General features: G+C 40.3%; 2 protein-coding genes and 1 non-coding gene across 4 annotated transcripts; 1 reads left to right on the top strand and 2 right to left on the bottom strand.

Moving 5' to 3' along the window:
* The first annotated feature begins 761 nt into the window (after positions 1-761).
* Positions 762-6,880, top strand: vtnb (vitronectin b). 2 transcript variants are annotated; one of them, XM_041051152.1, is made up of 8 exons: positions 762-1,030; positions 1,755-1,875; positions 1,987-2,214; positions 2,667-2,806; positions 3,063-3,219; positions 5,282-5,440; positions 6,004-6,333; positions 6,513-6,880. In XM_041051152.1, the coding sequence occupies exons 2-8, from the start codon at positions 1,827-1,829 to the stop codon at positions 6,647-6,649; spliced, it is 1,200 nt and encodes a 399-aa protein (XP_040907086.1). In that variant the 5' UTR covers positions 762-1,030; positions 1,755-1,826; the 3' UTR covers positions 6,650-6,880. The 2 variants fall into 2 exon arrangements, with proteins under 2 accessions (XP_040907086.1, XP_040907085.1); XM_041051151.1 differs by having other exon boundaries at positions 764-1,030; positions 1,755-1,871.
* Positions 6,881-8,199: 1,319 nt separating this feature from the next.
* Positions 8,200-8,273, bottom strand: trnat-agu. The gene has a single exon. It is a non-coding gene; the product is annotated as a tRNA-Thr (tRNA).
* Positions 8,274-8,517: 244 nt separating this feature from the next.
* Positions 8,518-9,397, bottom strand: LOC121191075 (homeobox protein SEBOX-like). Its single transcript, XM_041052141.1, has 2 exons — positions 9,263-9,397; positions 8,518-9,171 (listed from the first exon to the last, which is right to left on the bottom strand). Exons 1-2 carry the CDS (start codon positions 9,311-9,313, stop codon positions 8,518-8,520), a joined length of 705 nt encoding a protein of 234 aa, XP_040908075.1. The 5' UTR covers positions 9,314-9,397.
* Positions 9,398-14,693: the final 5,296 nt, after the last annotated feature.

Genomic DNA, 14,693 nt, shown 5'->3' with positions numbered 1-14,693 from the left:
GTCATGATCCAAATAAAAAAAAAAAAAAATGCAGGTAGCTACTCCAGAGGATGTTAAAAAATATCCTATATTTTCTTGCTGTGTCTCTTTTTGTTTATTATGCCCAGTCTAGCTGTGAGTTGGAAAAAGCAATTATGTTTGCTTTAGGGTTGTTTTTTACACCAGAGATCAATAAAGGAAAAATACTTCCCTGGTTACACAATGTTTGAGCCCAGATAATCGCTCCCTCACTCTCCCTGCCACTGAACCAGAAGTTACACATACAGTATATCTACTTTACAACATAATGGCTCATGTTTTCAGTTTCTAGTTTGGTTTGTTAATTTGCATTTCAACCATTTTCCTAATTAAGAAGCATTCAGCTATCAATGTAAGATTAGTTGTTTTTTGGGGATTTTTTTGTTTTTTTTTTAAGAAAAAACCAAGAAGTTCATAGTGGCTGTTAAATTTGCCAGATAACAGGAAAGTCATTGGGTGTATTCTGTGCCTTAAATTATAAATTTCAGGATGATTTTTCTGGCCAGTTAGCTCAGTTGGTAGATCTCCCGGGGTCGTGGGTTTGAGAGCCACTCTGGGCAGCACCACCTCCCAAGGGCCCACCACCCGTGGGAGGTGCTGTAGGCCTTGTGCATTGTGGACTGGACCTAGACCCAGATAAGCGGCAGATGGTGACATGACAGGATGATGTTTCTGGGTCAGACGGGACAGAGATCAGCCATCACAGTTTAATGATTATCACAGCCGAGTGTTGACCAATCAGGAAGGCAGACGCCCCGGGGTCAACAGCTTCTGAAAAATATCTATTGATCATCATCTGCACACAATGCTGCGCCCCAAAGTGGGGCTCAAATTCATCTGACTGTAGTACACTGGTGCAAACACATAGAAAAGCACACAGCTCTGTTCTGAATTCAAAATCCACCTTTTCAGTTTGTTGTTTAAAGGTGGAATATTTTCTGAGTCGACATGAAGCCAGCAGTGACTCTGCTGGGCCTCGTCCTCCTGCTGCACACCACCTTTGCTGCAGAAAGTAAGTCCTTGATTGTCTTTTTAAATTTATCTTTATCAATTTTATATAATTTATATTTTGTGTTCTACGTCCACAGCTCCCTTCAATTACTAGACAACAACAACTCATTCTTAGGGATTAAACCAATGTTTTCCAACCTTTCTGGTTTGTGACCACTTGTAAAGAAACTGGCGTCAAGTTGAGAGTCAGACATTTTCACTTAAACGCCTCACATGGTTTTGTTTAAATAACAGTTTGAGGCCGAAGGACAAAATATTATTTCACAAAAGAAGCAAAGATTAGAGAAAAAATTTTAAATAAACAGATTGAAATATCAGAACTTCTTTTTCTCCTTTCTCCATTCCTCTAGGTTGGGAACCACTAGACTAAAAATATTAAGTAGCTGTAAATAAAGTAGTAAAAACTAGCTCCACCTGGACCACGCACAGTAACCGTTAATGAATCACTAACAATCTAATTGTGATATATGTATAACTGTACATCAGTCTGTAGAATGAGTACTTTTACTTTTGATACTTCAAGTACATTTTGCTGAAAATGTTTCTGTACTTTCACTTAAGTAGAATGTTAAATGCAGTATTTTACATTGCTGTATTGTGACTTTTACCTAATTAAAGGCTCTGAGTACTGCTTCCATTAGTTTTTACTAAATGGTAAAGTTTGACGAAGTCTGTACTAAACGACGCAGAACATTTCACATTTAAAACAAACGGTGTTTCAACAGGGTCCTGTGTGGGTCGCTGTGGCTTCTTCGATCCACAGATGAAATGTCAGTGTGACTCCATGTGTATGTACTATGGAAGCTGCTGTGGAGACTTTGACACCGCCTGCCCCAAAAAAAGTCAGTACAGTAGTAGATTATTAACATTTTTTTAATTTGTATTTTAATTAATAAAGTTCTTTTAATTTTTACTGAAGCATCTTCATGTGATAAAACCCCCTTTTTTTACCCTCAGTTGCCCGCGGTGATACCTTCGACGATGGCGAGGAAGTAACAGAAGCAATGACGACTCTTGCTACACCTGTCTCACCAACTTTCAATACAGTGGCAACAACTGCCTCTCTCCCACCCAACATCACACTGGAGTCCACACCAACTGTGGAGCCTGACGCAGCAGACTGCAGTGGTCGATCTTTTGATGCTTTTCTGCAGCTGAAGAACGGGTCGATTTACGCATTCAGAGGTAAACCTGCACATCTAAAAGTCAAGTGTGTTTCCTAAATGTTAGTTTTCACAAAACTAAAAAAAATTTATGCAGCTGTGTTCGAAAAGTAGTGTTTATACAGTACTCTTCTGCAGCTCTGAAGTTCTGCCTGAGGCTATATGTCTTTAGCGATCCACAAATGGCATCCTGCTGTGGAGCCAAGTGCATTATTCGAACCAGTATACTGGTGGGAAAGCAAATTATAACAAGAAACTGGAGGAACCCAGCTGAGTCCTCTTTCCAAGAACAGTTCTCAGAACTGACAAACATACAAACAAATTTCTCTCAGCTCTAAGGAGAAATATGTGGGGAAATGGAGAACCAAACATTTTATTTGTCTTCAGTGTTGATACTATTATCCTGGTCAAATAAACTGAACTGAGTCTCTCGTGGCTTTTAACACTGATCCGAGATGTGCTTTTTCCCCATAGGTAAATATTTTTTTGAGTTGGATGACAAGTCCATACTTCCTGGTTACCCCAAGCTCATCGAGGATGTGTGGGGAATCCAAGGGCCCATTGACGCCGCGTTCACACGCATCAACTGCCAGGGAAAATCCTACATCTTTAAGGTAGAAACTTCTATTTCTCTGGAGTTTAGGAACCTTAGTCCATGGAAGTCTTACTCAGCTAGAATACAGTAATCCTTTCCCAGTGTAGGTGCCAGAGTTTTCCACATTTTTAGCATGGTTCCCTTTGATAAATTAGGCCTGCACATACATAAAGGGGTCAATATTTATTATAGGAATATACTGTATCCTGAGCATTATAGCAGCAGCAGCAGCATGAAACCTCAATGCTTTGGGCTTTGTGTTTATTCTGTCTCAGGGGAATAAGTACTGGAGGTTTGAGGGCGATGTCCTGGATGAGGACTATCCGCGGGACATTTCAGTCGGCTTTGATGGCATACCAGATGACATTGATGCTGCATTTGCCGTGCCAGCACCAAGCCACCGTCGCAAAGAGAAAGCCTACTTTTTCAAAGGTATTCATGAAGCGATGAATGACCCTTTAAAATGTGGCTACACATGTATGAGTTCCAAGCATCTCAACCAACTATAACTTTTTTAATTGAACAGTTTTTACAAGCCTGGGGAAGTAAACCCATATTTTATTTAATATTAAAAAAGCACAAACTAGGACAAAAGTCACAGTCACAAAAACAATCTGTGAAGCAGAAATATGTTTGCAACCTTTTGAGGGTCGTGATCTATAAAATCAGTTGAGAAACTGCTCATGGATGGAATAATCAGATGGGAAAGTCTGGTTAATTCAGCAAACAAAATGACAAAGTTAAGGTATCATGTTGCTGCTAAATCATCAAAGAGTCTAATATTGCCATAAAGAGTTCTGCTCAACGATTTACCACACCATCCATAATGATCTTATAAAACATACAAATATGAAAAATATGACTACAGCAGTATTAAATAATAGAGCAAAGTGTCAGTGCAGACACGCTTTTTCTCTTTTGAGAAAACTTGCAGGGCAAATCATTGCAAAAAGCAAGACAAATGCATCAGCCAATGTGGGGTAATCAACAACTACGTTACCCTCAATCACAACCACAATCCTCTCTGGGCAGAAGAACATGGCATCTGTTCAGCTGGCGCCGAATGAGAGGAGCTTGAGTGGTATGTTATCAAAGCCTGGTTCATCAGACAGTGCCATCTGAAGACAAGAACAGAAAACTGTTACCTGTTACTCCAAATTTCCTTAGGCTGACTGCTACAAAATGCATCAATGACACATCAAAACACGGACACAGAGCGCCACAAATATAGTTATTCAAAATCCATGAATGTAATTTCTCTGAGGTTCTCAGTATGACATAAACATAAAATAAAACAAATACACATTATAGGTGTTCAGTGTGTTCACTTGTGACATAGCAACTTATTTATTTACTCAATTTATTATTAGAGCACTAAACAAACCATCCTCATGCCCAAACATGCATGCCAATTTAATATGCCTCAAAACCCGCCATTCTCAGGCCAAGTTACCAGAAAGCTTTCCACTGTAGGCACAACTGAGACAAGACCAGCCTTGAGCTAACTGAGTAATTAGCTAAAGATCTAATTATACTAGCTTCAACAAGTCAACCAATTTAAAAATTTAGCGAGACAGATAAAACTCGCTTGAAACTCATTTGCCTTTCAAATATATAAAATACATTTACTGCTAAGACGCTACATACATTTGAAGGAGAAAATAATGTAACAAAAATGTGAAATGTGGTGCTACATAAAGAGATAACTCACCAGCTTGGGGCGCTCAAAGAGAAAATCAATGTAAAGGCGGTGTGTGCGGTCGCTTCAGTGGAGAAAGTTTGCTGATCCAAATCTGGAGACATGCTGCATGCCGCTACGTGTTTCACCTCAGACGTCTTCACTAGCAATCCCACGGCGACTTTCAGAGAGTTAAACACCTCCTTTTTGCTACAACTCTGAAATATAACCGAGTTGTTAACACTTTCCTCCGCATGTATCGCCTGAGGAGAGCGATTCAAACATGGCGCCCTCTTCCTCGGGCTCGCGAAAGAGCACGTAACGTACGCCTGTGACGTCAGAGGACGGCCGTAAAACCGTTTGAGTGCAATGACGAAAATAAAAGTGGTTGCGCACTGTAAATTTAAAATGACAAAAACACAGAAAATTAGAGGCAAATTAAGTTGTTTTTTTTTTTTTTGAGCGATTACAACCGATTTTCTTTATCAAACTTTTACTGTTAAGTCTTACACTGTAATTATTACAAGATCTGACTACTCCCTCTGTTCTTGAGTGATGTTTACTCATCTCATCATTTCAAACCCAAACTTTTTGGTACAGAGCAGAGATTTTAACAAGCAGCAGTCAGAAAAAAACAAACAAAACTTTTGCATGGCAGAAATGTTGATGTGTCATTAATAACATCGACAGGAAATTGAATCAGCTAATTGGAATTCATCCATCATCAGTTTTATTATTTACACCTGTGCTCATCCCACTGTGACATGTTGACATGTCTTCAGTGAATTAATCCTATGGGCTTGTTTCTTTCTCCAGGGGACAAGTATTACCAGTATCAGTTCAAGAACCAACCTTCCCATGAGGAGTGTGTCGCCATGACCAAGTCCACCCCGTCTGTGCTGTTCATGAGATACACAAACTTCTTCTGCGATGAGACATGGGAGGATCTCTTCACAGAGCTCTTTGGAAACCCTAGTAAGGCTCAGATGTGTTTGTGTGATTTCTTGTTTTTATTTATTTAATGTTTTATTAGCGTAAGGACAAGAATATGACATGAACCAATGTACCACAGGATTTATAGCCTAAGGTATTTGCAATGACTATGCCTCAATGGACCATTAAAGTACATAGAACTCAACAATTAAATAAACACAGAACAACATAAACACTTAACAAACAATGATAGCCCACAACAAAACACCAGCCAGTGTCTTCTGTTTTACTCTTTGGCCCTGGTGGTGCTACTTTAGGAATATTTCTGTCCGTACTGGACTCAGTTGTCACACAACCTTAGACACTGTTTGAAAGCTCTAAGTCTCCTGACTCAATCTGTGTAAAACATTTTAGGATCATCACTACAGCAGCTGTGGATACAGAATTGTTTCAGACTTGGGTCTATTGCATCCAAAAAGTGTATTAGAATAGATGCAAATATACAAGTATTTTGTGTGTCTCTAATCATCTCTCATGTCTTGTTTTCACAGCTCCATTTCACAGTTAATGAGTCCAATCTCTTTTCCTACTTCCTCCTCATTCAGTAAGCAGTCAACCCATGGGCCCTCGTTTCATCACCAGGGACTGGCAGGGCCTCAGGCCTCCAGTAGATGCTGCCATGGTGGGACGAGTCTACCTCAGTCCCAAGCCCACACCATCTTCTCCTCCACCAATGAGGAGGCGGAACAGTTGGAGGAGGAAGCCCAGCAAGAAGCGTGGACAGCGAAGACGCCAGAGTCGCTATGTGCTGTTTGATGATTTGTGGGGTTTTGATGATTGGTTTGACTACAGCGACTACAGCGACATCACTGATGAGAGCACCACAATGCAGTTCAAGAGTACTCCTGTTCAAAATGTGTATTTTTTCAAGAGAGGTATGAATGCATGGGGAACTTTTCATCCTTTTTTTCATCCAGATTGTGTTTCAACAGTACAGAAAAGTGAGAGTAAATTATTGTAAAAACAATTAAAAGAATGCAAGAAAGATTCTATTTAAGCTTCCTCCTTTAACAGCTTTGGTTTCTGTGTTTCTTTTCTTTTTTTACAATTGCAGATAAGTACTACAGAGTGAATCTGCAGACAAAACGTGTGGACTACATCAACCCTCCATATCCACGATCCATTGCGAAATACTGGCTGGGATGCAAGCATGAAGAGACACCTGATGCATCAAGGGCAGAGAAGAAATAGGTCAGCTGACTGAATCTGTAGTTTTGGAGGAAATAAAGAGAAACACTTTGTGTTTTAAAGAAATCCTTTTGTGACAAGTCTTAAAGTAAATACACTTTGAACTTATAATTTCTTCTGTTATCAGTTGTAAAAGCATTTTGGTCATAGTAATCACCCCTTTAACATACCTTCTATATTTAGGTGGCTAGGTTGAAATTCTGCATAATTTAATAAACTTGAGATCTTGTGAGATTTTTTGAGTGGTTTCATATTGTTTTTGTAAAAGTGGTTCAAGCAGCACACACAAACTGAATTCTGATCTTAGCCCTAAAAGTAAAATCCCTCAAGACACCAAAAACATGTTCTCAAGGCCTGAAGTGTGATTTAAGATGTTCTTTGACAGTGACACACAACAATTCATGAAACACTGGCCTCTGTTGGTCCACGTATTCACCTGCATCCCTTTTACAATGACAGATTAATGCATGGTGCTGCACTGAGATCCTGTCCTGACATAACCTCTGCATAAGACAGTGGTTCTTTTGAAAGAAGTGCACCATCTGCTGGACAAAAGACCACAATGAAAAGAAAAAAATAAATTCATCAAATTAAAGGATTTTCCTGTGGTACACATAGGCATGCATACGATTTATATTTGTCTTCTTACAACACTTTTACTAGTGTGTAATGTTTGCCCTCATGCAATACTTGTTATGTTCTGGGGTGACTAATGCCTTCGTCCTGCCTGAATACAAACCACAATACATTCAGTTCTATACTTATATTGTAACTTGTTTTTGCCTGTGGATCCAGTGAGGACAAAACACTTGACAAAACACCTATTTAGATAGTCTACCACACTCTGATAAGGCACCATTTATAATATAAAGGCTTTAGTGGCTGTAATTAATGGTTTGCAAATGGCTCACTGATGCTTTCCAGGTCAGTTATTAGCCATTAATAATAACAACCCTTGGGTTGCCAGGTTGAGGAAAATCTTTCAAGCGTTGCTGTAGATTAAGCAACAGTGCATGAGTAGGTAAAACTATGTAGGTAAAAGTATTACACCCTTACCAACAGCATTAAAATACAACATAGGACCTGTACATTAATGCGCTACTAATATTGATCCACGAATAAAATATTGAATAAACTGAGGCTACCATTTGCAGATAGTGTTGTTAGGTTTTGAATGCAGTAATTTTTACTTGCAGTGGAATATTTTCAGTGCCACTACTTTTACTAAAGGATCTGAATATTTCTACCACCACTAATCACTGTCTCCCCAATATTCTGTTTAACTATTATGCAAACACAAAGTGTACCATGTTAATGTCGATTTAGTTCTAACTAGACTAGACACGAGACCTGTAGTAAAAACGTAAATCCCTGGGCACATCGCTTCCGGTTTCCAGTGTAAAGTGAAAAAGTGAAGTGTTTGTGGGGGGGGGGGGCGGTTTAAGCGATTACAGTTTACTCAGACATCCCCACGTTGTCTGGTAGTTATACTGTTCACACGATTCACTGAAAAAGAATATGTTTATAATGTAAGAGAGAGAGGGGGAAAAAAAAGGCACCGCTGGGATTCGAACCCAGGATCTCCTGTTTACTAGACAGGCGCTTTAACCAACTAAGCCACGGCGCCACGTGACGACACGGCGGACTTAGAGTTTATGAATGAAACCACACAGATGTGTTGTAAAGAATAAAGTTTGTATTTGTTATGCTCGCTACTATACAAAAATTAATTACAATATCTTAATATCTCTATAATTTTTTTTTATTCACATGTAGTCCTCTCTTTAAGACAGTTCCACCATAAATACTATATCATAGCTAAGGCTATTTAATACAATGTGGTCTTAAATAACAAACTTTTTTCAGACCGGTCAGCCCAAAAGATAATCAATCATTGCCGCTGAAATTTCCAAATCCGACAGGTTGAAGTCGCCCAGGTCCGGAAAGGACAGATCGGACAAGTCGTCCACGGACTCGTCGGTGCTGGTGAAGCGCTGGTGGGCCAGCTGACTCTGGACGTTCTCCTTGGACCCAGGGAGGACTGCAGCGCAGCGGCTACCCACAGGCTGGGACCCCTGAGCATCTCCAAGGAAAGCCTCAAAGTCCTTTGTCAGATCCCATTCACTGAACCCAGTGTGTGAAAACACACCATGGCAGTAATCGGTAAAGTCTGTGGTTTGGTAGTGATAGTCTTGGGGAAACGCTGGGAGACCCAGTCCATGTGGGGAGCAGGATGAAGCTTGGTCGGCGGCAACGGGGGATGTAGGTGAGGGCATGGACATGACCTGGCCCCCGGGAATGGTTGAGAGACTGGTGGACTGAGGTAAACTCGGAGCCGGGTATCCTGGTGGGGATGGCAGGCTGGGAGTAGGAGAGAAAGCAGGAAGCAGCTGGGACAGTGGAGGACTAGCAGGAGCAGGAGTGTAGGTGAACTGTGGATGAAGGTATTCCGTTGAGGGTTTAGGGACCTCCCTGGCCGGCTTCTTGCTTTTGAAGTAGCGTGCACGTCGGTTCTGAAACCACACCTGTTGAAAAGAATGAATTGAGGTTATTGTTTTACGCTTTTACGCAACACTGGGACGTATATCCAGGAGGTCTGTGGTGCGCATGCCATACCTGAATTTTAGACTCCGGTAGCCCAGTTATAGAGGCAAGAGACTCCTTCATTTTAATGTCCGGGTACTGTGTGACAGAGAAGGCCCTCTCCAGCTCGCTCACTTGCGCCTTGCTGAAAGTTGTGCGCTTCCGGCGGCGCTGGGTGTCTGAGCGCGTCCTGTGGGGAGCGTCTGGATGCACTAAAGGGAGAGAACAGCATGTTACAGTTAGGCTATTTATTAGCATTTTATGATCCCCAAATCAGAATTAAACACATTCAAGACACAAGAATTGACTCCGCTTGGAGACTGTACTCTAAAACTTGGACCTGAACCAAATTTAAAATGAAGTCTTCAGTCACTCACCTCTGCTGGAGCCATGTGCGTAATCGTCCTTGTTGTTCATATCCAGCCCCGTAGCGGGCCAGTAATGTCCCGAGCAAAACGAGTTCATCTCAGAAACATTACCACCAGTAAAATCCAAACCGAAAACCATTTTTACAAAGAAAAAGACTGTGTGTTTTCCTCAGGTATGTCCGAGATGGATCTCCTTAACACTGATGAACATTTAGGGCTCTAGAGGTTTTTATACTTTGCCTGATAGACACAAAACGACCCCCCTCCTCCTTTGCACCCCACCCTCTTGCGCATCTCGGTGGTTATTGTCAAACCTCACGTGCGCGTGCCTTTGATGTGTCATTCACCTATCAATGGCTGTCCGGCTAATAGGTGTGTGTTTGATCCCCGAAGACCCATTAATGTGCCCATTTAACCTAGACGGGGCTTGTCCTAACCTGCAGGAGTGTCAGGTCACACAACACTGAGATCTTCCTGTATATCTCTGCATCTGTAAAAAATAAAATAAAATAAAAATAGAAGAATGCAAAAATGACAACATGACATTTGTTCAAAGTATAAGTCTATAGACTGCTTAGGCCTGTTGGATGTAGACGCAGAAGGCTTTGGTGAATAATAATCTGAAAATGTATATGTTTACTTTTTATTATTTTACATTTATTTTATTGCTTTCTGATCTGATAATTCTCAAAAAAGTTTAAAAAAAAAAAAAATAAACAAAAAAACCACTAGGACCTACACAAGCCTGATAACATGGCAGGTAAAGCAACAATCACACTTTCCTGACACATCAGTCTGTGAAACATCCTCCCACAGCTCACTGCCTCCTGGTGCGCATCAGAAAAAAACACACACACTGTGTGGATGGTGGAAGTGTATTGCAGAAGTGTGAGGCCTCAGTCAGCTATAATGTCCCGAGGTGACAAATCGGGCTACTTTTTCTCCTTCCTGGTCGTTTGCGCTTCCACCGATCGAGACATCAAAACACCGGATAACGCACAGTCCGTTGCCCGAAAAGTTCCCAAAGCTATGGTGCCAGACTCATAGTGTATGGCCCTTTAGAAGCTGGATTTAAATCTCCACACATAAGGAAGTGTCAGAAAGCTAAAATCTAAGACGGGCATAAAAATCTGTTCAAGTTTGTTTTGTATTAGTGGTGTATATATTTTGCTTTTAGCTGATATTTCAAGTAACCATTATGAAATGTCATACATTTTGTTAATAGATATTCTTATGATCGTTCTTATGGGGAGCACGTGATGTAAGACAATATTTTGGAGCCATAAGGGCCCTCCAGCTCGCTGAAGATGGGACATTAACCTTGATGATGGGCTCAAATTGGCGTATTCAACTATTCCACATTGACTCCTACTCCCACGGACAATGGACCATCAAGGTCATAACTCAAACCTCTGCTGACAGTCACATGACTTACACCAAGACAACAGCATGTCGATACCAAAAATAGATGGGCTGTCGAAACCGGGTCACATGCTTCCAGAACCCATTGACCTCTGTGACCCCTGACCCCAAACAAAGATTCCCGCACCATGAGGTGAATGTTTTTATGGTTTATGTGACTCCTCTCCAGTCATTTTTAAAGTGTGTAATATATTATTAGTTATGTTTTATGATTTATTTATAAGGTTAAATCTTTGCAGTATTTGTTGTCCTGGAAACACAAGAAGCGTTATAGATAAGAAGGAATCACTAGGCGGCAGCATTAGACCGTTTAATACAAATTATTTTAACACCTGAGATGCAGTATTTTAATTTTGGTTAAGAACTCTTCAGTGCATTGTTGATTAAACTGTAATGATGTAAAGATTTGTTTACACATAGGTAATAAGCCTTCTGTAATAAGTATTGTTATTACTTTCCAGGTCCATAAAAATCTAAATTAATATGAACTTGAATACAGTTTTTCCCATGCTAGTCTTCCTATACAATAACTATTAAATAAATAAACGAGGCTCACTGAATTCTTCTAGAAATTTCCCTGCAGTATAAAAACATTATTATCATTACACATATAATGCCCCTTTTGGTATTACAAACATGATTACAGTAGTATGAAACTGATAGATGTTGTCTTAGAATTGAGATAGACTTTGCAACCAAGTGTTATAATAATATGATTCTTCCTCATAATAAAGATATTACAAGCACCACAAGGTATACAAGTACAGCATGGTTGCACTGAATATGCAAATGGATGACAAGTTAGAGGAAAAACAACACATGCAGCTGTTTCCCACACAGGACATGTGGGCTGGGCTCACTGTAAATCATGTCCTGTGGCCTGTGCATTATAGAGGTCTCTTCCACCATCATCAAAACACCACATGAGAGACTGTCCTCCAGAAAAATGTAAGCTGTTTTGGATGCTCATATGGTTTTTCCCTCAGTCACTCTCCTATTTATGTGTAAGAAATAAAGCACTATACTTCACTACTACACACTGTCAATGTCACTTACTATGAATCACATTCTCACTTATTCTACTTTGATACTGGCAAATTTTACTAAAATGTCAAGGGTCAAATCATCATTTTGAGTCTCTGGCTTGCTCTGCAGCCCAAACTGTATTCCTGACCTCTCCATAAAACACACACACACACACACACACACACACACACCCACCCACAGACACACAATACACAAACTATCCTGCTCTCTGTGTCTGAATGCTTCAGTTTATACCTCACAAACTCAGGTGTGCACACAGAGAAACGCTGGTCTTCTGTGTCCACACTCCTCTCTAAGAAATCAGAGTTGACACTCAGGTGTGAATGACGCTCTGCCCTCCTCTCCCTCACCGACATCCTCGCTCCTTCCTTCACAATACACAAACACCATTCCTCAGCTTACTGTTTGATGTGGAAACTCCGTCCACATTTCCTGTCAACCTGAGAGATTTTTGGGCCTGATCCATGTGCTGCATGGCCGAGGTGACGGGGTTACTCCTCACCGGTGTCCCGTGCTGCAGAAAGCCTTTCTGGATCAGAAAAATAGAGACTGAGTGTGATTCCAGGTTGGCTGTGGATGAAAGCACATCAGACTCTGTAGGGGAAGAAGGTAATGCAGGAGACATGATTTAGTGCAGCTATAGTTACAAAATAAATAGGATATGATGGCTCAGAAGGAAAAGAAATATTCTGTCAGCACCGTTTACAGCACTGTGATGTAGCAGGTCGGTGTGATTAGTTAGTTAACCTGAGCTGGACTTTGGATGAAAGCACAGAAAGCAGGAGTGCGAAGCAGAGACCCCACGAGGAAAAGAACTGAGGCTTTATATTGGGATCTTTGTTGTTCAGTCAAATTAATTTGTTGTTTCAAATTAATAGGTTTCTAGCTAAAGTGCCTGGGTGACAAACATTGCCACTGTCAGCTTTGTGCACATTAAAATACACACACATTAAAAGCTATGAAAACTAAACATAGTAGCAGTAATTGCAGTGTTTGGATACAAACCATCGGCATAAACCAGACACGTAATGAGATGGTTGAAATAAACATTTTACAGCAAGTGTGATATTATTCAAACAAGCGTTTTATAAATATGTTTTAAAGCCTGGTGGGAGTCAGCAAGTCTCAGCCCTCTGAGCCAAGGTTGACATAACAAACAGGCACAACTCAAAGAGGTCTGTCTCAGATCAACTTGTGTCTAATCTGTTCATCTGACTCTTTCCCAAGAATGAGATTTGTGTACTGTTTGTGTTTTGTTATGTTTTCCTGTTGAGCTCTGTGTATTTCAAGATTCAAGAGTCTTTATTGTCATTATGCAAACATAACGAAATTTTGCAGAGACTCCCGGCTTTAAGGCACACATATAAATAAATAACACAAATACTTGAGAACAAAAGAACACTTATGAAAATATAAACACAAAGTAGAGTAAGTAATAAAGTGCAGAGTAATAAAGTGCATTTGTATAAAGGTCCACCAAGGGCCAAACTATCTTAAACTATAAACACTGTGGTATTTGAAATCGGTCGTCATTGTGTGCAGCTCTTGAACAAATGAGTAAAACCCTCTGGATTCAGGTTTTGTTTCGGACTTTCACACTGTTCCTCTGGGACTCGGATCAGGCTGGATAGATGACGAGATATCGCTCCTGAACAAGAATATCATTCCAGGATTTCCAGGAAAATCAGACTGGATGGTTATGACAGGGAGTATCACATGGCGCTGAGATCTAAAGCCGTAGTGAGACTACTGGCACTTGATAAAAGACTCATGTCACGTCCACAACAGAGAATTGACTAAATACTGTGGATGATATTATCATATACTACTCTATGATATTTCAGCTTGGACCAAACTGTGGGACAAAGTCCATAGAGCCATGGTTGGATCATGAGAATAATGGGCACCCTGTTAGGCTCCACCCACCCCTCCAATACAGGATCCTCAAACTTAAACAGATGACAAAATATCAACATTTTTGTCTCTCTCTGTAATTATATTATATCTCTTTGTGGTCATTATGCATGTCTTTCTGGTAGTTTTACATCCCCTTTTGGTTGTTTTGTGTCTCTTAACTAAGTCCTGTGATTTTAAAATGAGAAATATTGACAGTCACTCATGCAAAGGCTCTGTTACTGGTTCGTGTCTTTGTTGTCATTTTGTGCCTATAAATGGTAATTCTTCATGTTTTTTGTGACTGTTCTGTGTTTCTGTGGTAATTTTGAGTCTTAGTATGGCCATTTTGTTTGTCTTTTTGGACAGTATTCATGTCTTTGTGGTTGTTTTGTGTCTATTTTTCTTCTGTTGTGTCATGTTTTTTTATGTTCTTGTGTGTCTTTTTGGGGTCACTTTGTGTCCCTTTGAGGTCATTTTATGCCTCTTTGTGGTCATTTTGTTTTTCTGTGGTAGTTTTGAGTTGTTCTGTGGTCGTTTTGTGTCTTTTTCCAGTCGTTCTGAATCTTTTTGTGGTTGTTTTGCCTCTCTGAGATAGGTTTGAGTCCCCTTATGGTACTTTTGTGTATTTTAAATGAATTATGTGATTTTAAAACAGGGAAAACTAACAGTCACTCATTCAGAGGTTTTATTACTGATTACTGCACAGCTTGCCACTTAGGTCCTCCCCCTGT

This window comes from Toxotes jaculatrix, chromosome 12 (genome assembly GCF_017976425.1).
Source record: "Toxotes jaculatrix isolate fToxJac2 chromosome 12, fToxJac2.pri, whole genome shotgun sequence".
Lineage (NCBI taxonomy): Eukaryota > Metazoa > Chordata > Actinopteri > Toxotidae > Toxotes > Toxotes jaculatrix.
Note: the sequence above shows the minus strand (reverse complement) of the source record. Positions and strands in the feature narration are given on the sequence as shown.